The sequence below is a fragment of the Prinia subflava genome, chromosome 3 (assembly GCF_021018805.1).
Source record: "Prinia subflava isolate CZ2003 ecotype Zambia chromosome 3, Cam_Psub_1.2, whole genome shotgun sequence".
NCBI lineage: Eukaryota > Metazoa > Chordata > Aves > Passeriformes > Cisticolidae > Prinia > Prinia subflava.
The window spans coordinates 102,826,122-102,849,572 of record NC_086249.1 but is presented as its reverse complement, the minus strand read 5'-3'; the positions used below and the strand labels follow the sequence as shown (position 1 = coordinate 102,849,572).

Below are 23,451 nucleotides of genomic sequence, written 5' to 3'. Positions count from 1 at the left end.
TCAGGGAGCTCGTGCTCCAATCTGCACTCCCAGCAAGGCCAGTCCCTTTAAAGGGTGACAGAACATGGGGGAATGGCTTCACACCAGAAGAGAGTAGGTTTAGATTAGATATTAGGAATAAATTCTTCCCTGTGAGGGTGGTGAGGCCCTGGCACAGGTGCCCAGAGCAGCTGTGGCTGCCCCATCTCTGGAAGTGTCCAAGGCCAGGCTGGATCAGGGCTTGGAGCATCCCAGGATAGTAGAAGGTGTCCCTGCCAGACCCTGTAAAGAATAAACTGAGGGCTGGGCTGGTTTTAGCTCAGAGCAAAGTGCCAGGCCCTGCTGCCAAGCAGCAGGAGAAGGTCCCCTGGACACCAGAGAAGTGTCTCCATGCTGCTGGTGTGTCTCTCAAGTTGCAATGCAACCTTTAACAAAGTAGGTTTGGCAGCTCCCTTTGCACACAGATTTGCAGACCAGGCTCATTGGACAAAATTCCAGTTAGAGACCCATGGATGCAAGAGGCCTAGCAGGTGTATTCCTGCAGTGTTTACATTGGCTCAATTATACCTCCTCCTGCCCAAATACAGGTTCAGCAGCTGGCATCAGCTCCAGCCATGTCCCACACTGCCCAGAGCTGAAACCTTTCATCCTCTCCACTATCTCATTTTTTCAGCATGATGGTATTAGCTACTCCAGTCCATTAAGAGCCTCGTTTTAGCCCATCTCAATGCATTCTCCTATAAGGAAAAGCAGCATAATAACAAGGACATGTGTAAGAGCCTGACATTTCTTTTCATGCTGGTACATGCTGTTCACAAAGTCCCAGAAGAATATTACTGATGTCTGTCTTTACACAGGTGAAGGGGACTAATTATTTGAAAGGACTCCCCATCTTTGAGGGCTGTTTCATTATCCCTTCACAAAACACATTGAAATCCTTCACATGACACCCACATCAGTCTCCCCACTCCCAGCTGCACAACCACTGCTCTAAAGAATTGCCAAGGGAGGATCAAAGAAGAAAATTACACAAAAATTTTAGATTATTTTTTTGTCCTCCAGGAGTTAGCAGGGTGGAGAGGATAATAGCCACTTTTCTCAGTGATTACATGGTGCTGGCAGTAAATTTTGCAACTATCAAAAGCTACTGATCACTTCAAACACCTCTGCCAGGAATATGAATCCATAAGAAATGTACATCAGCCATCCAGCCCTGAGTGGTCCCACAGGCAGAGCCACCAGAAGGACAAACAACCCCCTAAAACCACAACAGCTGGAATGCAGCCAGTGCTTACCCTCTCAACACTGAGTTTACCATGAAGTTTTTCCAGTATTTTCTTCCTCCACATCAAGCTGAGGTTTACCAGCTGGCAATTTTACAATCATCACAGATCCTAGTGAAGGTCTCTGATGTGAATCATCCCAAATGGGTTTGGCTCAAGTTGCAACTTTGACCTCAAAAATCTTAGAGTAAATCTCTCAAATCTGAACACTGCTTCTTCAGTCTAGCTCTAATAACACTTCCACAGTGCTTCTCCACACGGATACATAAAACTGTCCCACTGCACTGGGAGCTTCTCAGTTTAAAATTCATCCACCAGGAGACAGATACCTGTCAGGATAAGATGGGAATGGGTGTCTCCTCTTCCTCAGGGAAGGAGGGAGAAGGACAATTTCCTCCTTCGAGCAGATGCCAATAATTTTCTTTCCACTTCTAATCCTGCATGTTACTTTCTCTGGAAGAAAGCTGCATACCATGGTGGCCCCAAACTGCTGGCAGTCTGCAGGTGTTAAGTGCAGCACAGTTTCTGCCTCAAGGAGCTGACCACATAACCCGAAATAGGACATTCATGAGTTCCAGTGCTGCACTGCATGCCCCAGGATAAATCAGCAGATGATGGCAGTGCTGGTGCTGGACCTTCTGCAGGGACAGCAGACTCCTCCTCCCACCTCATTCCTTCTGCAGGTGCTGCTCTGAACCTCTCTGTGAGCACGGTGCTGGTGCCACCAAGATCATCTGAGAGAGAAGCCCGGAAAGTCAGCAGTGTGCAGAACCCAATCAGTAAAATACTAATTAAATTCCTCCAGAAAGAAGTTGCCAGGGCAAAGCCATTTGCACTTTTTGTTATTTTTCTGTTTTAGCTGAAGTTTCTTGCTTGGCTTGTGGCAGGGACGGTGATGGCCACGATTTCTCCAGATGTAGTTCAGGAATGATTCGCTGATTGCACAACTCCTACCCATGGCAGGGCATGCAGGGACTGATGCAGCTCCTCCAGACAGACAAAATCCTGCTTGGAAACTCCACAGAGGGCATCTGCTCACTTCCCAGAGGAGCTTGGCTGAAACCTCAGCTCCAGGAAGAGTTTCCCTTCCTGCCCTAGATCTTTGTGTTCCCCCCACACATTCAGCTCCTCTGATGAATTTAAACCAGGGTAATTTAGATATGATTTCCTCATGAATTAGTCATTTTATTGTAAGTGGATGAGCTGAGTTTGGAACACTGTGCTCAGCCCAGATGAGTTCAAAGAGCCCATTGAACTCATGGGGACAAGGCAAAGAAAGCTGGGGCAGGACCAGGCAGCCTCTGCCATCCCAGGAAAGGCTTTTTCTTTACGTGGGGTGTACTTGACTCACCACATGAGATTGTTCTGGAAATCAGTGCCCAGTGCTGCCTCAGGAGCAGGGCAGAGTGTCCTCATAGGCCACACTCACTTCACCCTGTCCTGGGTGAGTGAGGGCTGGGTAAAGCAGTGCTCACCACAGGCGTGGTGCAGCCGTGTCTTCTCCAAGAGGAGCTGGCTGTCCTCCTGTCAAGGCTAAAAATGAGCAGTGGGTGCTCACTGGGGCTAAATTCCCTTTGCTTGGAGGCTTTAAAGGGCCTGACTTAGCCAGAGCAGGCGGGGCTGGGGGTGTGTGATGTGTTGCAGGTGGACAGGAGCCTTCTCTGTCCCACACAGAGCCCAGCCAGAGTGAGGTGGGTGTGGGCAGTGGCTGTGCAGGTTCTGACAGCTGAGTGCTGCAAACCAGGTGTTCCCTCAGCTCTGCCAGCAAAGCCTGAGGGCAGGTTGGCTTCTCTGGCATCTCATTCTGCAAATGTTCTCTGTGGCTTAGAGCTGGCCAGGGTGGGATCAGCTCCCAGCCTCAGTGACACCACCTGTCCCTCCTGCCTCCTGCCCAGGGGCAGGAAAACATCACAGAATCACAGAACAGTTTGAGTTGGAAAGGATCTTAAAACTCATTTAAAAAATCCCTGCCATGGGCAGGCACACCATCCACTGCCCCAGACTGCTCAGAGCTCCATCCAACCTGGTCTTGGACACTTCCAGGGATGGGGCAGCCACAGCTTCTCTGGGCAAACCTGCACCAGGGCCCCCCACCTCACAGTGCCTCACAGTAAAGAATTTCTTCCTAACACCTAATCTAATCCCTCCCTCTTTCACTTCAAACCCATTATCCCTTGCCCTATCACTACATGCCCTTTTTAAAAGTCCTGCAGAAATATGGCTGCAGTGAGCTGGGGACACAGCCACCCCTCCCTCAGTGTGTGTCCCCAGGCACAGCTCCCCCAGCCTGCCAGCTCTCCTGTCTCCCTGTGTTTGTCTTTGCCAGGTTCACTCCCACAGACTGCAGGTTCCAAGGGAAGCTGAGCAGCCAGGGCAGTGGGGAGGGAGCTCTCCCACTGCCAGCCCATTCCCCAGGGCAGCAGAAAGAACTGAGTGTCCAAGTGGTGAAACACCTTCTCATCCCTAGTACGTCCCAGTCAGGAATAAAGGCAGTCATTCTTGCTCTTTGCTTACCAGACAGTGCCATTTCCTGACCCTTTCCTCATCTCTTGCAACTTTGATGTGATCTATATTAAAAAAAGAATCCCAAATGGTTTGGGTTGGAAGGAACCTTAAAGATCATCTCTTCCCAACCCCCTGCCATGAGCAGGAACATCTTCCACAATCCCAGGTTCCTCCAAGCCCCATCCAGCCTGGCCTTGGACACTTCCAGGGTTGAGGCATCCATAACTTGTCTGGGCAACCTGTTTGTCTTGGGTTATATAACGAAAAACAAACAAACAAGTGTATTCTGTTTCATCTGTAGAAAGCAGTTGGGGGATGGTTTCTTTTTTCTTTATCTCTTGTAACTCCAGGGGGGAGGAGGTGGATGCCTTCTGATAACAGACCAGCTGTTAAACCAGGTGGGGCAGTGTTTCTTATCTCTTTCACCACTGTCCCCGCTCTGGAGTGGATATCTTCTGTTAATGGGCCATTGAGGCTCACCAGTGACTGACACATTACATCATCCCATGCGGAGATGCTCCATTCTGTGGGGAGGAGCCAACCATTCCCTACCCAGATGAAAATGGGGACACAGAGACCCCAGGGAGCCTGTTTTCCACTGGATTCCCAGAGGAAGACTGGACTCATCTCACCACCACTGAATCCTGTCTACAGGATCATCTCTACTCCAACAGAACCACATCTGTCACTCCAGGAGGATTTATTTGGACAGCTTCCAACACCCTGGCAACAGGGTGTCAGGTCATATCTCTGACTCTGGTAGGGTTTTCTAGGACTTTTGTTTGCTTGCTTGTTTTTTTGTATTTGTATTTTTAATATTCCTAGTAAAGAACTCTTATTCCTATTCCCATATTTTTTGCCTGAAAGCTCCTAATTGCAAAATTATAATAATTTGGAGAGTGGGGGTTTTACATTCTCCATTCCAAGGGAAACTCCAGTTTTCCCTGACAGATACCTGTCTGTCCAAACCAAGACACTGTTCCAGTGCCTCAGCACCCTCACAGGGAGGAATTTCTTCCCTCTATCTGCCCATGCACTCAGGGTACATGGACCTGCCCATGTCTGAGGTGGTGTCTCTCAGGAATGATGAAGGATGAGTGAGGGAAAGAGGAGGCAGCTGTAGCTCCTGGAGAGCCCTGTCAGGAGAGCAGCTTCTCTGTTCCTCATCACTGAACCATTTGGTGCAGTCATGCCAGTGGGGAGAGCCTGGCACTTGTCACTTCTGTCAGAGTGACACAAGGCGTCAGAAGCCAGGCTGAGGCAGGAGCGCTGGGCATGGTGACAGAGCACAGGTGGGATGCAGTGAGGGGAACTGGGCTGAGAAGACACATCAAACCTGAGGGGAGAGCTGGGTGCAGGATTCTAATGGCTCACACATCCCTCAGCAGGCACTGGAGCCTCCTTTCCACACCCAGCCAGGGAACAGAGCAGCTCTTGTGGTGCCTTGTCTCCCCAAAAAGGGATGCAGCACAAACCCCAGGCACAGACAGCATCCCTCAACCTCTGGGGGACAATCCAGGTGCCAGGGCAGGGTGGCACAGGGCAGGCAAGGGGTGAGACAGGGCATTGCCTCTGTGGTGCCACGTGTGAGGCCACAGGGCAAGAAGTGTCCTGGGAACCTCCTAAGAACCACAGCAGCTGGGATTAATTCCTACATGGATTCCCCTTTTGCTACCTCAACAGCGCTGCTGGGTTTCCCAGCAAGCACAACAAAAGCTGACAGGGTGAAAAGAACCTCTTGCTTTTTTCACTTTAGTCAACTTGTTTGCAGTGCTTTCCTGGATATACCCACTGCTTATTTACAGGAAATGAAAATGCAGCAGCAGCTTTTCCCTGCTGGTGCCTGACACATCCAAACAGAGCTGCTGCACCTGACTGAGTGCTGAGAGTGCTCAGGGCTCTCTGCAGCTGCAAAGGTCAAACACTTCTTCTTTTTTTTTTTTTTTCTTTTTTTTTATTGCAGAATGTACCTGTGCTGAAGGAAAACAAGGAAGGGCTGGAAGTTCCTCCTGGCTGCACCATGGAGAGGAGGGAAGGGACAGAGCTTGATTTGATTTGACTACTTTTGACCAAAAAAATCGAAAACTTATTTAGGTGGCTTTACACTGAGCAGAGGGATTGCTGGGGTCTTTTGTTCTACTTTGCCATTTGGGGGTTTTGTTTGGTCACTTTGGGGTTTTGGAGAGCTTTTTTGGCTTTTAATGAAGGTGGTGACAAGAGAGGGAAAAGGCTTAAAATTCAATTTTATGATGTAATGATCCAAGTTCCTGTGCCTCTGTATTAAAACAAGCAGGTAAAAGCTGCTCTTCTCCCTAAAGAAACTCTCATAGATTTCAGGGAAGCTGAGAAGTACCAGTTGATTTATATTGCTCTTACTAGAAGTTGCCTGAGACAGAACAGTTTTGCCTTGTTTACTAAACAGAATTTCCCAGAAAAGTATTCCAGAAATGCAACACACGCAAATCTTAGTGACTAATTACTACAATCATGATTTCCTTGAAGATAAGAAGCTTTCACTTTCAAATTGCTGGTTTATTTGCTGAATACTGTTTGCTTTAGAGGCAATGATGAGTTATTACTTCAGGTAAAACCAAATGCATGTAGATAATAATATGAATTCTTCCACAGGCCAGGAAACAGGAAAAAAATCAGAGTAATGTTGCTTTTAATTTGATATAGCTGGTGTGTCATTCTGCCTTTCTTGAGCTTTGAAATATTACAAAGTAAAGGAAGCATTGCTATGTGAAATATTGCAGTGATAAAGGGGAAATGCCAGTGGAGACATCCAAGACATCCAGCACTGCAAAATAACCAGAATTTATATGGGATGCTGCCATCCTGACAACATGCTGATGAGAAAATACAGTATAACACAGCTCTTATTTAAAAGCACAAAACGCTGGTGGGTTGCAGCACAGCTGTAAAGGCAGTGAATCAACCTGCAAGCCTGAAAACCTGCACAGATGGAATGCCAAAAATGGATGCTTTAATTGTGTTTTCGTGTTGAATATTGTGTTTCATAACTGCCTCCCTCCACTAGTCACTTCAGAAAGGATTAACAGCACAGCTACTTGTTTATACTGCATTTTCTTTAACACAAGGCATGGAAAACTCCAAAGTGCCAACCTGTGCTGCTCCCTGGACATTCCACAGGACTGAGGTTGAGGAAGTGAGGGCCATGTGCAGTATGAAGTATAATTCCTTCCCCATGCACGAATGAAGCTTAAGCCAAAGGGTGATGTAACAGCAAGATAAAACACATGGTGAGGATCTCCTTATTTTGTGTTAGAAAGAAGTTTGGGTTTTCTTTTGTTTCATGAGGGGTTTCTTACATACATACATATATATATATATATATATATACACACACATCTATCCATATGGATACATATGGATAGATGTATAAATATATATATGTAAGAAAAAACATATCTGTAAGAAAAATGTTTTTATACATATATCCATATTTATTTAATACATATTTATTTATATATCTGTGTATATATGTATATATTTCTATCTGTATGTGTGTATATACATATACACACACACACACACATATATATATATGATTAGATCTGACAGTCCAAAATCAGAATTTCCATGCCAGATAAGATTATTAAATTCTTATTATCCCTATGGGCAACATGCAGGAATATGACATCCTGCCTGCAGGTGTAAATCTGATGAATCTCAGACAGGTGAGTAACTGTACAAAGCTTTTCCATGGCCAGCTGGAGCTTTGCTGTTGACAGGAGCAGGGGAGGCTCCATGGCTGAGTTCAATTTGCTTCTGCCTGTATTTGCTTCGTGCTGATTCTCTGGAGTTAAAACCTCCACCCAGCTGTAAAGAGCTGGTTGAGTTCAATGTTGAATTAAGCAACCAACAGCACCCAACTCCCATTTCCAACGGGCACTGACTCCAATAAATCTTCCAAAAGCTGTTCAGAGTCAAGGCTGTAAGTGCTGGTTGGGAAATGAGGGGCAGCCTCTCCTCTGGATGTTCAGCTCATGCCCATGGGCACATCTATCTGTGCAAACACATTCATTACCTCTATTAAGAGAAAAGGAGCAGGGAAAAATAGAATATTGAAAGAAGTATTGGTGTGCAGTAGTGGGGGATAATCTCTGCAGATACATTTAAAATCAACATTTAATTCTCTTTCCAGCCTCTGCATCCACAACTACGGACAAAGCACATTGTGCTTTCCCTCACCACACTGCAGGTCACCCTGGTCTGCTTTCACACCGTGTCACCAGGACTGATGGCAGCAGGGACAACAGTAAGAGTTCAACCCACAGGGTGTTTCCCCCTCAGATCAAAGCACTCCACGCAAAATAGCTCAGCAAAGAAAGATGAAGCAGATTTTGGATCACACTGACATTGGCATCAACTTTTTATTAGCCTGGAGATAAAGCAACGACATTGTATTGGGGTTTTTCTTTTCAAAGAGAGGAACATCCTTGTTTACAGACGTTTTTGTTTATAGAACAAGCTTGTTTTCAAAGTTTTCTTAAAAAATGTAACAACTGTTCCAAGCATAGTTCTGGGCTGCATTTGATTAGGGTTCCTTCCTGCTATGACAGATAAAAGGTCACTGTTCAACTATGTGCTGCTGAAGGGGGTTTTTGTGAAATCCCCAAGGAAGAATATGTTTTGGGTTGAAATTCTGAGGAAAAGAAACACCTTTTCCCCTACCTACATTTTTAAAAGCTCCTTGGATTGTCAGTGCTCTGGAGACAAGCAGGGGAGTTGCACAATCACCACGAAAAGCTTCAGTGCAGAGTGGGGTGAACTTACGTGGCCTACAAATATTCTTGGAATGGTTTGAGGGTTTCCAGTCCTGCCATAAAACTACACCCTCACTGACCCACCCCCTTTTGCCAGACACACAGACAGGCCTCGGTTCAAGTTCAGAAAATAAACACAAGCAAGTGACATCACTAGATTAACCACTAGAAAATAAATACTTCAAATACCAGGGAGAGGAGTGTTGTCTCCCTCTCTGCAGCACTGGTATCCACTCCTTTTAAATGGTTTTTGTGTGCTTTGCAGTTAGACAAGGCAGATTGGAAAACATCTAAAGGAAGGATTTAGACCTTGCAGCAAAGTTTCTCTGATCACTTTGCACAGAGCCCTTCAAAGCGATGCACAGCCACACGTGGTCTCACAACTGAAGCACAGGAACTGCTGTGTGCAGAAAAGGAAAGATGAAATGGAATAGGAAAGGAGAACTTGCAGGAAGAACAAAAAGGCCTGAGCCATCTGCCAGATATCACATCTCATGTCACTCCCACACACTGCAATCTGTCACGAGTTCAAGTGTTGGAGGGAAATGTGGGTTTCTTCCAGGAGAGCAGCAGGGTGAGGATGATCACAGGAGTGCCTCCAGCCAGTGGGGATCACTGTCAAGTTCTATCCTGTACTGAGGAAAAATATGCCTCAGGAAGAGGAACTGCCATGGCAGTTTCTGATCCTTTAGGACTTTAACCATATTAACATACAGGATCTGCAGCCAACCACTGAAGGCAGTTACCTGTGCTCTCCTCAGATTCTCCTCCAGTGAGAAAATGGATTGGAAGTGATCCAACAGAGGCTCCTGCTGCAGATACAAAATTTGTTCAAAACTGTTGGAGTTTGCATGGTGTCTGGAAGCTTCATCATGGGATCAGTTCTTTTTCACAACTGGATCACAAAAGATGTAGTCAGAACCTTTTCCTCCTGTCCTGTCTGGTTCTGTCTGCAAGCCTGTTTCTGGTGGTATTTTACAGAATCTGGACACCACCAAACTCTACTCCTAAATAAAAGCTACACTCTGAGGCTGAGCTTCCTGAACTGCTTCCCCAACTAGAGCCTCTCTTCAATTAAATGAACACAAGAACTACCAAGTTTTAAAAGCCACCATCACACCACAGGTGCCTCAGTGTCCAAGCCAGCACTCCTACCCAGTATCAAAGCACTTCAGCAGCTGGCAGCTTCTCACCCTTTCCTTCTGAAATCACAGTTTTTCATCCCAGCTTCCCATCAGCATGGGATTCAGGTGAACTACCAAGAAATCTGCCTACCTGTAGCTGAGCTCTGTTATTGACACTCAGCATCTTCCACAGGAGAAAGGAAGGAGAGAAGCTGTCAGCAAACCAAGCAGCTGAGCCACACACCTACACCTGAATGCAAAAATTCTATGTGTTCAGACACTCCAGAGAGAACCACTCACAATGCACAGGTTAATTCTGAGTATTTTTAATGGACTGGACAGATTTCCACACCTGGTTTTGTGCAGGAACATGAACGTGACACCATCTGGCAGATGAACACATCTTCTGCCCCGTGATGAAGCAACAAGTGGCCCCATAAGGCTCTTACTGATAACTTCTCAAGAAGATGTATCTCTTGGATAATTAAAGGACGGAAAATTTCTCGATGAAAAAAGCAGGATGCACTCCAAATTTTGCTCCCAGGCCTCTGGAACAATTTTCACAGACACCAGCAGGATCACATTGCCAATGGAAGGAGCTTCCAATAACATAACGTTGACTGACACATTTTCCTTTTACTTTGTAGCATACAAAATTAACTTTTGCACTTCTTCCTATTCCACAAGTAAAAGTAATGGATTAGAAGCTAGGCAAAATCCCAACCATATGCACCAAATTTAAAGGATAAGAACAGAGAAGACAAAGTCTGAGCTAAAATCTCTCATACCCAGCAAGAATTTTTTCTACACTCCCTTTCCCATACCCAGGTAGGTAAGTCCCATACCCAGGTAGGTAAGTCATTAACTAACAGACTTTTTAAAAAACTTTTAAAAAAACCCAAAATAACCCAAACCAAAAGTAATAAAAACAAAGTTGCATTTACTTGAATCAGTGTGTTTCCACCTGAAAAAGAAAGCCTGAACACAGTAGGCAAAAAGAAAATCCTGTTTCAAGGAAAATGCCATCTCCAATATTCACATAACATGCATAAGAGATTCCCAGGACTGAGCCACTAACACTGTATCTGCTAGAAACTTTAGGTATGTTGTAAATGCATTATTTGCTCCAAACAGGATATTGTCATATCAGCCTGCCTGAAAACCTGAATAAAATTTTAAACCAGTCCTTTTGCATAATTCATTTTTTATGTAAAAACAGTCCACAGTTGGATCACTTCCTTTCCTCAAGACAAAGGTCACAAGCTCACAGCAGTCACAGTGATGGCTCTTCAGTCTTCATCTTTTTTTTTGCCTGTCCACTGGAAGCATGCTGCACATCCTGCTTTTTCTTCTTCTGCTGCTGCAACCTCTCCTCCTTCCTCTGCAGGTACTCGTCCATGTTATCAAAGGAGGCCTTGTAGAGGTGGCTGTAGCAGCTCCCTGCACCAACAAAACCTGCAGTTGTGCAAGGCAAGAACACAGGTGTGAATTCCCTCAGCAGTCTCATCGATTACATCCTGCACCGTAATTTTAGACAGTGGCATTTCATTCATTTACTGTGATCCCATCCATTGTATCAGCCTTGCAATACCTCAAGGGGCTTCAGAGAGCTGGAGAAGGATTTTCACAAAGGCATGTAATGACAGGACACGGGGGGATGGCCTTAAGGTGAAGGTGGGCAGATTTAGATTAAATATTGGGAAGAAATTCTTGACTGTGAGGGTGGTGAGGCTCTGACACAGGGTATCCAGAGAAGCTGTGGCTGTCCCTGGACCCCTGGAAGTGTCCAAGGCCAGGCTGGAGAGGGCTTGGAGCAACCTGGAATAGTGGGAGGTGTCCCTGCCCATGGCTGGGGGATGGAATGAGATCATCTTTCACGTCCCTTCCAACCCAAACCACTCTGTGATTAAATATCAACATTTACACTGTGTAAGCCTGATTTGTTTTGGCAAGCATCTGTTCAGCATTCACCAGCCAGGCACAGCCTCCATTTTTAGGCTAAAAAATTCATACAGAGTCAAGCACCTCACAGTGCAGCAAAGAGAGGACACAGCTCTCCTCACACACTGGACACTTGCAAACTTCAGGGCTTCTGCTTTTGAACCACTGAAGTTGTTCCCTGATACCCAAGCACTACAAAGGGAGTTGCCCTCTAGGAATGCTTAGCTAGCTTTTCTCCTAGAGTATTAACTTAAAAGAAGGACAAAGGATAGATTTCAAATGGTCATGTTCTACAGCACACAGATTCCTAAGCATTTGTTCCAATGGCTTTGTTACACCTTCTGTGAATTCAGGGTAATAATGGTCACAGCATCCCCAAGACTGCAGGTTTAGATGAGTTTAGCAGGGAACTAACTGCTGTCCAAAAATCTCTAATCAGTTTGTTTCTGTCGAGAACACAGAATGAGGCCAGCTGGCTTGGTCCATATTTCTAAAAAATTGTTGGAATGGCACTTGACAAAGCCAGTCATCTCCAGTTCTCACCTTTTCCCACTCACCAAAATTCACTATCTTTAAAGGACAAATGAAGAGAAATCCAGTACCTGCTAAGGCTTGGTCCTGATGCTAAGTGTGCTACTCCACAGGAACCCACACACAGCATCTCCCTGTTTCCTGGCAGGCAAACAAAGCAGGTTTCCCTCTGTGGTACCCAGCAAAGCAGAAGCTTTCACTTTCAGGGGTGTTGCACTCACACAGGTTTTATTGGCCTTTGGCCCTGGGAGAAATTGCATGCTGCCAGTCTGAACAGCCACGCTGCTCTGCATTTAATCAGTCTGCACTAAATCCTGTTCTGGCATCAGCTACAGCACAACGTCAGACTGTTTAATGTGTACAAGGGAGAGTGGCTTCAAACTGAGAGCGGGTTTAGATTCAGTATTAGGAAGAAATTCTCCCCTGTGAGGGTGGTGAGACACTTTGAACAGGTTGCCCAGAGAAGGTGGGGATGGCCCATCCCTGGAAGTGTCCAAGGCCAGCCTGGATGAGGCTCTGACCAGCCTGGACTAGTGGAAGGTGTCCCTGCCCACAGCAGGGGGGTGGATTTGGGTTGTCTTTAAGGTTTCTTCCAACCCAAACCATCCTCGGATTCTGTGCTACTTCCAGGTTGACCACTGGATCTTAAATCCTACAGAAACCTCAGAGAGGTGAGAAAAGCTTGTAAATGGACAATAAACAGGGTTTAGGACTGGATTCCAACAACATAACCTTCACTTGTTTCAGATGTAACTACCTTTGAAGCACTAATTATGCACTGCAGTAAGTGCTCATCAAGTGAGCCTCCCCTCACTAATTAGCAATAATGAACCCTGTCATGTGAGCCGTGCTCCTTTCCCAGCTGCTGACTGCGTTTCACACTTGTTTGTTCCACGGACTAATTACGCCCTCAACCTCTCCCCCTGCCTGCTCTCTTTCCTTCCCTGTGCTCATTTCCACTCAGACCTCATCCTCCTAATTACCTGCCTGGCTCTAACTATCAAGTCTGCAACATCTCCATGCAAACATCTCCCTTCCGAAGGAGCACCTGACTTGCAAAGACTGCACCACCTTAATTACAAGTTAATGACCAACTTAATGACAGCTACATGCTAAGCCATCCAGTGGCAGATATTAAGACTTTACACCAGACTGAGCCTTTCTGCAGCTCTTCCATCTTTATATATGGACACACCATAAGACTGGTGGGAACTGTAACATGTTTTTTAAGATTCCAGTCTGTCAGCAAAGTACAGGATAGGAATTTCTATGAATGAAGTTTCAATACATAATTGAGGTTTTGGCACATGCCAGAGCCCTTCTCTACCCTGCAGCCACAAACACTGCTACAACTTCAGCTGGGTTTTTTTAATAATACAAAAGATCCTGGAAACACAAGGTGCTTCTGAATGAGGAAACCAGGCATTATTTTTCTGACAGAGACTGGGAGCAGGGCAGGAAGCAAGAACAAAATGAGCCAGCCCTGACACTAAGCAATGTCACCTGTTGTCCCATCCAGGGTCACACCTCCCAGACACAGCAGGCTCCACATTATCTGCCCTGCCAAGGGCCCATCTTTACAGCAGAGCTCCCACAGCTGTTCCATCCTGGCTGTCTCCACTGGACCTGGGATAAAAGTCTCACACCCAGGCAGGAGACAGGACAACAAACACCAGTATCTGATACCACAGCAGTAACACAGACTCCAGCAGCTCTGCCAGAGGTTGTTTGGATGCATCCCTGTGATAAGGTGTCCATGGAAATGTTACAAGGCTGCAATTCAGCTTTAAATACCTACATGGTTCTGTGATAACAGTGACCTGAGCACACTTCATTATCTGCACTGACTTCCACACCAGACAGAGTGATGAAACTGAGAAAAGACTGACTTCAAGAGCCAGCTGAACTGACCTGAACTCCAATCTTGTTCTAAATTTTATGCTTCAGCTGTAAAAACTGCGTTCCCTAAACCTTTAGGCCAAATTTCTCACCTTCAAACGCTGTCCAGTTGTCTTGAATGTATTTTGACATCTTCTGTAATCCTTTGTCATCAGTTACAGCCTGGGAAAAGAAGGAAGGCTGCAGGTTATTTTGGGATTAATAGACAATTTAGTGTTTCACAGCATGCTGAAAAATGCAACAGCTCTCTGAAGAGTGCAGTGAAACAGAGCAAGTGTAAAATCTCCATGATCTCTTCCAGGCTCCTTTTTTCTAGGGCTGTTACTGAAGCCTGGCCTGGGATCTTAAATTCTGCTAGGAAAACTTTGCCATTTGAACAAAGAAATTGATTCCTACTTAATAATCTGTGAGGAAAAGAAATATCCCAGGGAACACATTAGAGTCAAAGAACACACTCAAAAGTTTCATTTAAAACCACTTCACAACCAGACCATAATAAGCTGGGGACTTACAGGGATAACAAATGAGTTTTGAGTTAATAGGCAATAAAAGAGAACTTGATAGCACATACCCCAAATTTGATTCCCTGTTCTCACTGAAAAGAAAGTAATTCCCTTACTGCTCCCAGAATGCCTTGTCCTGCAAAGGATCCCTCAGAGGCAGGCACAAGGAAAGCTGTGTGGAAAGCATTCCTGAGCAAACCCAAAGGGATTTTGTTGGTCTGTGGGTTTATGTTTTTTTAAATCATCAAGTGTAGCCCACAGAAAGCTCAGGCAATGGTTTAAAGTACTGAGTGCTGACAGGCACTCTGGTCCTGCTGTGCCAGATGGCAGCTTTAGCTGAGAACACACACTGGTGTTCAGAACCAGCTCCTGACACCTTTGCATCATACACAGGTGAGAAGAAGAATGATATGTGTATCTATGGCTTTTACTCCACCTTAAGACAGACAGAAAATGCCTTTTTAGCTTTCATGGAACAGCAAACTCCACTTCTGTTGTGGCCTCAAGACATCACCAAACACTCAGGATTTCCAGCATTAAAATACCTTCCACTGCCCATCACACGCTCTGTACAAAAGAAGAGGAGCTTCCTTGTCTTCCTGCAAAATCCACAGGTCTCCTGTTTCCTCAAATGCAATGTCCCAGCCTTTGTGTTGCAGGGAGATTTGCTGTTTGTAAACCAGCTGCTGGGCAGTGACATCCAGCTGAAAGATGTAGACTGTGGGAATACTTTGAAGAGGAAAAACTTAATTACCATTCTTACCAAATCCACCTACAGCCATCACAGTACAGCACACTACAGCCACCCACTCTAATTCCAAACAGAGCCAAAGCCAAGTGGTTAGGATGAGCACTTCAAATGCTGTTTGCTTACATGATCTGAGTCAGAAGCTGTAAATACCCAAAGTGTCAAACAGCTTTTCAAGTGTTATGTGAAAGAAAAAGCAGTCAGTGCTGCCTCCTCTTTAAAAGAAAGGGTAGTAAAGGGAATTTCATAAGGATTACTAAGTACTTTTATGAAGAGTGTTGCATTGTGACACACTGGCCTACAGGGCTGCACTTGAAGGAATATAGAGCTGAGCACCAGCCAAAATAAAAACATCCCCCACCTCTTGCACATCCCAGCCTCGTGTTTCCTCCACTGAGGGAAAGGCATCACAAACTCTACAAAAATTAACTAAGGCAGGTAAGCCTTGCACTCCCCTCTACACTCAGGACACAAAGGCTCCCTGGGAAGCCACAGGCAATCCTGGACATTTGGAGATCCACAGCACCAAGAACTCCAGGCTCAGGGAAAGCTAGGGCAGCCAGCAGGGAAAGCTGCTCATGATTTTAGGCATTATTCCATCTATTCTTACCTGTCACACAGAATGGCAACATAACCACCTTGGCAGCAGTAGGTTATTCTTGACACAGTGTATTTCTATCAGGAATAGAAAAAAAAAAGCATCCTTGTAAGTTAAGACCATTTATGGGCAGAAAATTCACATTCCATTTCACTATGAGCCTTTTAAAATTTAGCAGATGTCTTAATTTACAGCAAGTTGAGCAACTTAATTACATTCTAACTGCACTCAAGGTTATTTTTGTACTAGTGTTTGCTGTTTTGTGAAGTTTTCCATACTTCTCCCTTTCACACTGTCCAGAGATCAAATGTAAAGGTTTGGGTAAACTACTCTTAGCAGACAAACCAACAGATGAAGGAAAATACACCACCTTAAACATTGTCTCCTGCAATGCTAATGGCAAAAACACTGATATTAAGCCTGCTCAGGCAGAGTCTCACTCCAGCAGCTCAAATATTACAAACACAAGCTATTAGCTGCTGTTCTGTTTGTTAAAAAACAAAGATAGTGATGCATAGCTAATATCCTTAACATCCCTGCTGTGCTGCCTCTGTTTCAACCTGAGTCTGGGTGAAGCCATCCTGCTCCACAGAAAATGTGTTCTGAACAACAAGGAAGGCCTGCCTGAGGCCACTTTCCTCATTAAAAAAACCCAACAAAACCATCAGAACAACAAAAAACCCCACATCACACTCCTAATCTAGAAGTTTTATCTGGGAGAGAAGCAGCACCTTTGGTGCACAAACCATTCTACTTGAACTACTGATCTGAGGCTCCTGCAGTGGGAAGAACTTGGGAGGAGCAGAGAAACTGCAAAATGATGTCCTGGGGTGCTTTTTCAAAAGTATCTATTATGTAATGTGAATGGCAAAACTGCAACAGCAAAAGGCTGGTTCTCAAGTGTATTTTATAAGCAGTGACAACACTGCTGATGACTAAAACCTTCCAAGTAGAGAAGCAGAGAGTTATTTCCTTTAGGGTAGGGAAAATATATCTTTTTGACTCTCTGCTGGCAGAATTCTGATGTATCCTCAAGTATTCTTGTTTTTAACCTCCACCTCTTTTCCTAACAGGACACTGGTGACTGCACAGAACCTCTGGTTCACTAAGTTAGGGTAAATTTGGAGTTTGCACAGGATTTTACCCTTGCAGCTACAAGCTGATGTATAGGCATTGTCAGGGTGCTTGTTTCACAGTTTTGCAATCCATGTGGGAAAGCAAAACAAGCTGTACAGCTTCCAAAAATTCAAGTCAGCAAGTTTAGCACCAGAAGCTAACTATTTTGTCAACAGCACATGATGCAACCACTGAGAGATAAACCAACTGTGGGAAAGAAAATTAATTCATGGTATTACAGAGTTGAAAACATTTTTTTTCCTCCAGTACATGAGAAAAATTGTGTGATATGATTTCAGAGAGGGAAGCAAGAACAGCATGCACACTCATCTCAACCACCTGTTTGGACAGCAGAGGAGCATTTAATAAAAAACATTATCAAGAGGACTGATGTGGTTCAGAGCTCCTGGGAACAGATGGGACTGATCTCCTGCTACTCTGCAGAAATCTGAAGTTATTAGTCCACATTCAGCACTGGGAGCCAGGACCCCTGTTTCACACAGACACAAAAGATGGTTCCAAGCACCAGGTAGGATGAGTGGGCTGAAGCAGAAAGGTTCTCTGCAGCTGACGTGGCTAAATGCTGTTTCTGCAGGATGGAGCCACTCACACCACAGCTTTGGAGGAGAACTGACAGCTCCTATTTACTGTAAGCCATGAGTGGGTTCTTCAGACACTTAAAGGAACAAGCCAAGACATATATATGGATATATATATATATAAAAGCTGAAAGCTGTGCTATTTATTTTTAATAACAAAGCTCTGCCTCTCTGCCTGTTGCCTGACAAACATGCAGGGAAGTGCCCACCTACACAGCCAAGTGCTTTGTTAGAGAGACAATGGGTTCTGTGAACTTGAATTAGGCAGCAGCTCTCTCCCAACCCTACTGGAGGAGGGAGGAGGAGGCTGTTTTGATTTAAACCAAGTTTTATTCACAGCTGGAAAGAGACAGGAAAATGCATCTTCTTTCCAAGTTCTTTCCATGTGTGGGTAAGTTAAAAATCAGCAAAATGAATAAAAGATCCACAGCAGTATCATGGTCAAGGACAAGGCCATGAAATCAGTTAAGGAAGGGCTACAAGAACATTCTGTGATAAACAGATGTTCACTTGATACTCTCTGAACTCAAGTCAGTCTTTATATGACACTTATCAGCCTGCCAACACCTTAAAATTAACTTTTGATGTTGTCTGTGAGAAGAAGTGACCCTATAAAAAAAATTAATGTACTGGTGCATTGGGGTAGAGTTGTGCAATTCATGTTCTGGACTTTAAACAAACTTCTGCTGTCAAGAGGATCAGATGAGGTGAAAGCTCTGAAGCAGGAAAATATTTATATAGCACTATGGAATTAAGAGAAGTACTCCCATTCTAGTGGGAAAATGAACTGAGGATCTGCAAGCCATCAGCTGAAACCAATGCTACACTGCTCCAAACACTCCTACATTCCCCAAACAGACACATATTCATCATCTGCCAAGCAAAATAAGCCCACATTTTTGTGCTCACATGACCCACCATTACTGATGATTCCATCCTCATTGAGCTTCAAGCTGTGTTTAAAGCTCCAGTGCATTCACACTGGCTATCAATGGTAAAAATGAAATGTAACAATACAAAGGGAAAAAAAAAGGAAAAGCATTTATGTCCCCATCTGATCCCTGGCTGCAGAGTCCTCTGCAGACACTTTGCTTGTTACAAGCTGCAAAGTGCTGACTCAAGAGATTGTGACCTTAAATTCAGCCCACAGATGTCACTCTGGGTTGTGGGATTGATCTGTGACATCCCTGCATGCACAGCATGACCAAACACTGTCACCAGATGTCACCTCTGGCATTCCCAGCAGAACACAGGTCTCCTTTTCACTGCAGAACACCTGTGTGAGAAAGAGCAGCAGCCAGGAGTTCAGAGATTCAAGCCACAGCTCACCAGGTGGCTTCCAGCACCACCACACGTGGCAGTGGATGGAAAAACTGCCAAGCACTGCAGGAATAAGGTTTATTACTTAATTGCTGTGCTCTATTTATTAACCCACAGTTTGTGGGCTTTCCCCTTCTGTCTTTGCTTACTCACACCGAGGTAAAGAAGTTAAATGGAGACTCCTCAAGCAAAGGGCACCTCCAATTTCTCCTGAGGCTACATCAGCATGAAGAATATCTCATGGAATGGATTTTATTAGGAGACAAGATAAGTATTACTAAACTCAAGATAAGTATTACTAAACTACATCTAAAAACATTCTAAAAGAGTTAGAGAGCTTTTCTTAGATCAGTTCCTACCTGCAGCAGTTTTTTGACATTTGTTAGTTTATCCAATGCTACATTCAAGGTTTATTATGCAGTTTAATATTTTTTATTAACCTGTTTATAATCAGTGGAATTAGGGTTCAATGTCAGATCAAGTACTGCTAGTTTACACACAAGCCATCTTAATAATGCTAAACCAGTCTAAGCAACAAACAGCATTTTTGACATTAATCACAGAATTCCCCACTTCAGTTAGTTGCTTACTTGTCCTCAGTGATCCTTCAAATCTAGAAGGCAAACTGTTTTAAAATAAACCCATTATTCCCTCTAAAACAAATGCTCAAATCCTGCTGCACCCAGAGTATCACTGGATACCAGTGAGATGGGCTTGTCACCCAACCTTGTACCTTTTTCACTTGTCAGAAACCCCTAGGACAGCTTTTTCACAGATTTCAGGCACTGGCATCAGGCTGAAATGAGGCAGAGATCGAGTGAATGTGTGTGAGAGGTGTGTGTTTTCCAGAAGACTCTCAAATCCAAGGAGCAGGTTAAATTGTCCATATGGGTATCACCCTGAATTCCTGCTAACAGGAACTCAAGACCAAAGCCAAGATTTCCAGTATCTAATTGGGAAAGCTGTGATGAAAGTGGCTCCCTACCAAAACCACAACACAAAGCAGGCAAGGCAGAAGTTTTCAGTTCAATTTGTGCCTGGATGTGGATTCCACAGTGGATTTGCCTCAAGAGCCATGCACGGCTTCCCAGTCACCTGACAACTGGGAGGCAGCTGTGGTCTGCAGGGAAAGAAGTGTTTTTAGAGATTCATATGAAAAATCACACAGCAGCAGGATGGGTGGTGAGGTGAACTCAAATAACCCAGCAGATGAGTAGGTGGTTTAATTCCATGCAGGCAGCAGGGACAAGGACAGTGCTGTCTCACTGCTAATTGGTCTTATGCCACATTAAATGACAAGAAAAACACAAAACTAGATTTCAAGCACTACCAGAAGGACTGCTCACATCAGCTGAGCATCTTAAATCACAGCAACACCCCAAACTTGTGTGTGTGAGACTGCACGGGCTGGAAGCTCAGGAGGGCTCCTGGGGTGTTCAGGTTTTGTGTAGGACTCACATATTTAAATTTTGGAGACTGTCCAGCTGCAAGAAAACCTAAAATAAGATGCCCAGCATTTTGGCTCCACAGGGCACAACTGCAGGTCAGTGGTTAAAAATATTACAAAGCTTATTTTTGCTCAGGAAAATTGCAACTTTAGCGCTTGAAATTGTAAGCATTTTTAAAAAAATGGGTGAATGTTTAGATCTTCTCAGTGTCACAGGATGTTTTCTGCCTAGGAGACTACAACACCTGTGGTTTTGGAAAAAAACTTTCAAGTGAAGGCTTTGTCCATCGTGCAGAACTTAAATTTGGGAAGAAATAAAAGCAGCTTCTTTCCACCACTGCTTGGCACATTTCAGAAATTCACACAAAACTCAGGAATGGATTTCAGGGACTATCTTCCCAAAATCCCAGACTACTGTAGCAGTTGTTTAAGTTCTAAACCCAGTGACAGAAGGGAAGCACTTCTAACAAAATGCAACCAACACGTTTGGCAGTCCCAAGGATCAGGAGCACAGCAAAAGCATCGTGGGCATACCTGGTCTGGTTTGGTTGCCTGAGGCCCACAGATGGCACTCAGCTGACAGCAGTGCACTTCTTCTCCACTTTTATACTCCCAAAGTCTCAGAGTGGAGTCCTGGACAGATGGAAGTGGACACAAATCAATTACTACCAGCACTCACGCAAAGAGAGGCCACTCCTGGCCTTCAGCTAAACCCTGTTTCCCTGAAAAGCTCCCCACAGAAGCTGCTAAATAGTCACTTAGTTAAGACCTCAAATTGCAGATAAAGCATTTTAATTAACATAATTTCCCCCTGCATTCTAAATTATTCAATCATGCTAATTTTAATTCTCCTTTTGAAGTGGAAATTGGGTAGCTGGAGGAGGGCATTTCAAGCCTGTCTCCAATAGCACGGTCACACATGTGCTCAGCATTTTAATGGCAATTCTTTCAGGCTGCCCTTCTCTGCCCCATGCTCTTGTTATCAACCAAATTCTCATTTGATTTAGCAACCTCCTGAAGAGAGGCTAAACGCCTCTCTGGAAAAACAAAGCCAAGAGCATGTGCCAAAGTGAAATACAGCCATATGCAGCACTAGCACAAGAGCTGCTTCAATAATTAGAGGGACAAGAACAAGAGAAGCAAGAAGAGCAGCTGAAACCAAGTGCCAGGAGTTACTGTGATCTTCACAGGAAACATCATTTGCTTCCTGTGCAGTTTGGGTAGTCTGGGGGACAAAGAATGTTGTGTCCCTTCTTTTAGGCCAGCTCCATCTCTGTACAGGTGTGGCATGGCAGCAGGATGCCATCAGTTCAGGAAAAGGGCTGGGGAGGGAACATTAATTTCTACAGTTCTCAACCAAACAGACAAAGTCTGTGCTCCAGAACAAGAGTTAATGGTAATTTCACCATGTCAAAAATGCCTTTTACTGTAAGCACAGTGATCCAGCAAGAGAAAGGCTGAACACTGAACAGAACCTAGAAAAGAGGGGCAGGAGGAGGAAGGAGGCCATGCTGTAAAACCATGAGAGATTATTCCAAGTATCCCGAGGAATTTGGCCAAAACACAAGTACAAATAGTAACAAAAAACCCAAACATACAAAAACAACACTTTTTTGAATAAATTGCAATACATACCCCAGAAGCTGACAACAGCAGGTCAGGACAGTTGGGTATTACAAGTATTTTGCTTACAAACCTAAAGGAAAAGCAGTCAAAAGTTGAACTCTCTTGTTTGACACCCTGGTCTTTAAACACACAGAGTAAGAGAAAACAGCATGTTTAAAGAGAATTTTACAATAAACAAACAGATTTTCCACATCAAGTTAATTAGGAGGAAAAAGAAAATGTCACCAGTACTTAGAAGCTCTGCACTACACAAACTGCTGACCTTCCACTTAATAAAGAACTACATTTCCCCATTTGCACTCAGGGATTTCTACTGACTTCCTCCCAGCTGAGAACATTGTCATTTAGATCAAAAAATGCCAATGGAGACAGATTTACTCAGGTTGCATGTTTCCCTTTGTCAGTTCATGATGCACATTAAAAACATGAATCAACAGATCCTCTGAAGCACAACAGTGATGGTTCAGCCTCCAGAGTGTCACAGTTGGGAGATCATTGAAAAGTAGAATTTTAATTCTTTACAGAACTTTAATGTGGCAGTTTACCAATGCCTACATTCAGCCAGAAATTTTGTTTTCCAGAAGTTGGTGATCCTGCTTTGTCTTTGGTGAGTGATGAGGACCTGAACTTCTGGGGATCATTATTATCTCAGAACTCACCAATCTCAAACACAGTGACCTGAGCAGAACATGACCTGAATGGGGCTGTCTTGCCTTTGAAAACAGGCAGAGATTTGGTCACTGTAACACAAACTTCCAGGACAATGCAGGCACAAGAGATCCAGCAAGAATCACCATGAGCCCCATGGAGAGAAGAAAATCCAGGACGGTAAAATTAGACAATTATTGCTTTATGTAATCCTTTCAAAATTAATTAATTAATTTCTAATTTAAATGTTGAACTTATAAAAATATTTCAATTTACACTGCTTTTCACTCTGCAACCACTAGCAAACACCTTGGACACTTCCAGGGATGGGGCATCCACAACCTCCCTGGGCAACCTGTGCCAGTGCCTCACCACCTTTAAGGATTTTTTTCCTAGTATCTAATCTAGACCTACTTCCTGTCAGTTCAAAGCCATTCCCCTTTATCCTGTCACTCCAAGCTCTATAGACTCTCCCCATCTCCCTTGAATGTATTTCACAGTGCAGTCTCCAGCACACTGCAGTCTGTCCAGGCAGGCATGCTCTACCCATCCTGGTGACACAGCCAGGTGTTTTTGTACCACCACAGAACCTACAAGTCTGAGTTCTGCATTGAGGTGACTTTAACTTCATTAGGATATGTTCAAACCTCAAAAAACAGTTCCTAAGACTTCCCTTTCTAAGACTAAGACAGGCTCCATCCTGAGCTAACAATTTCTGGAGCCTCTTGTGACCAGCACGTGGAGGGAGATGACTCTGCTCCTCTGCTCTGGTGAGGTCCCAGGGGAGGCTGTGT

The 23,451-nt window shown here is 44.5% G+C and overlaps 1 protein-coding gene across 1 annotated transcript in view; it reads right to left on the bottom strand.

Moving 5' to 3' along the window:
• Positions 1-9,991: 9,991 nt before the first annotated feature.
• Positions 9,992-23,451, bottom strand: part of WDR4 (WD repeat domain 4) — a 19,753-nt gene continuing 6,293 nt past the window's right edge. Inside the window, exons 6-11 of the mRNA XM_063393120.1 lie at positions 22,019-22,079; positions 20,918-21,016; positions 15,914-15,978; positions 15,101-15,284; positions 14,145-14,214; positions 9,992-11,136 (exon numbers count right to left, since the gene is read on the bottom strand). Coding sequence (XP_063249190.1) covers positions 10,955-11,136; positions 14,145-14,214; positions 15,101-15,284; positions 15,914-15,978; positions 20,918-21,016; positions 22,019-22,079 — 661 coding nt within the window. The 3' untranslated portion in view covers positions 9,992-10,954. The remainder of the gene's footprint in view (positions 11,137-14,144; positions 14,215-15,100; positions 15,285-15,913; positions 15,979-20,917; positions 21,017-22,018; positions 22,080-23,451) is intronic.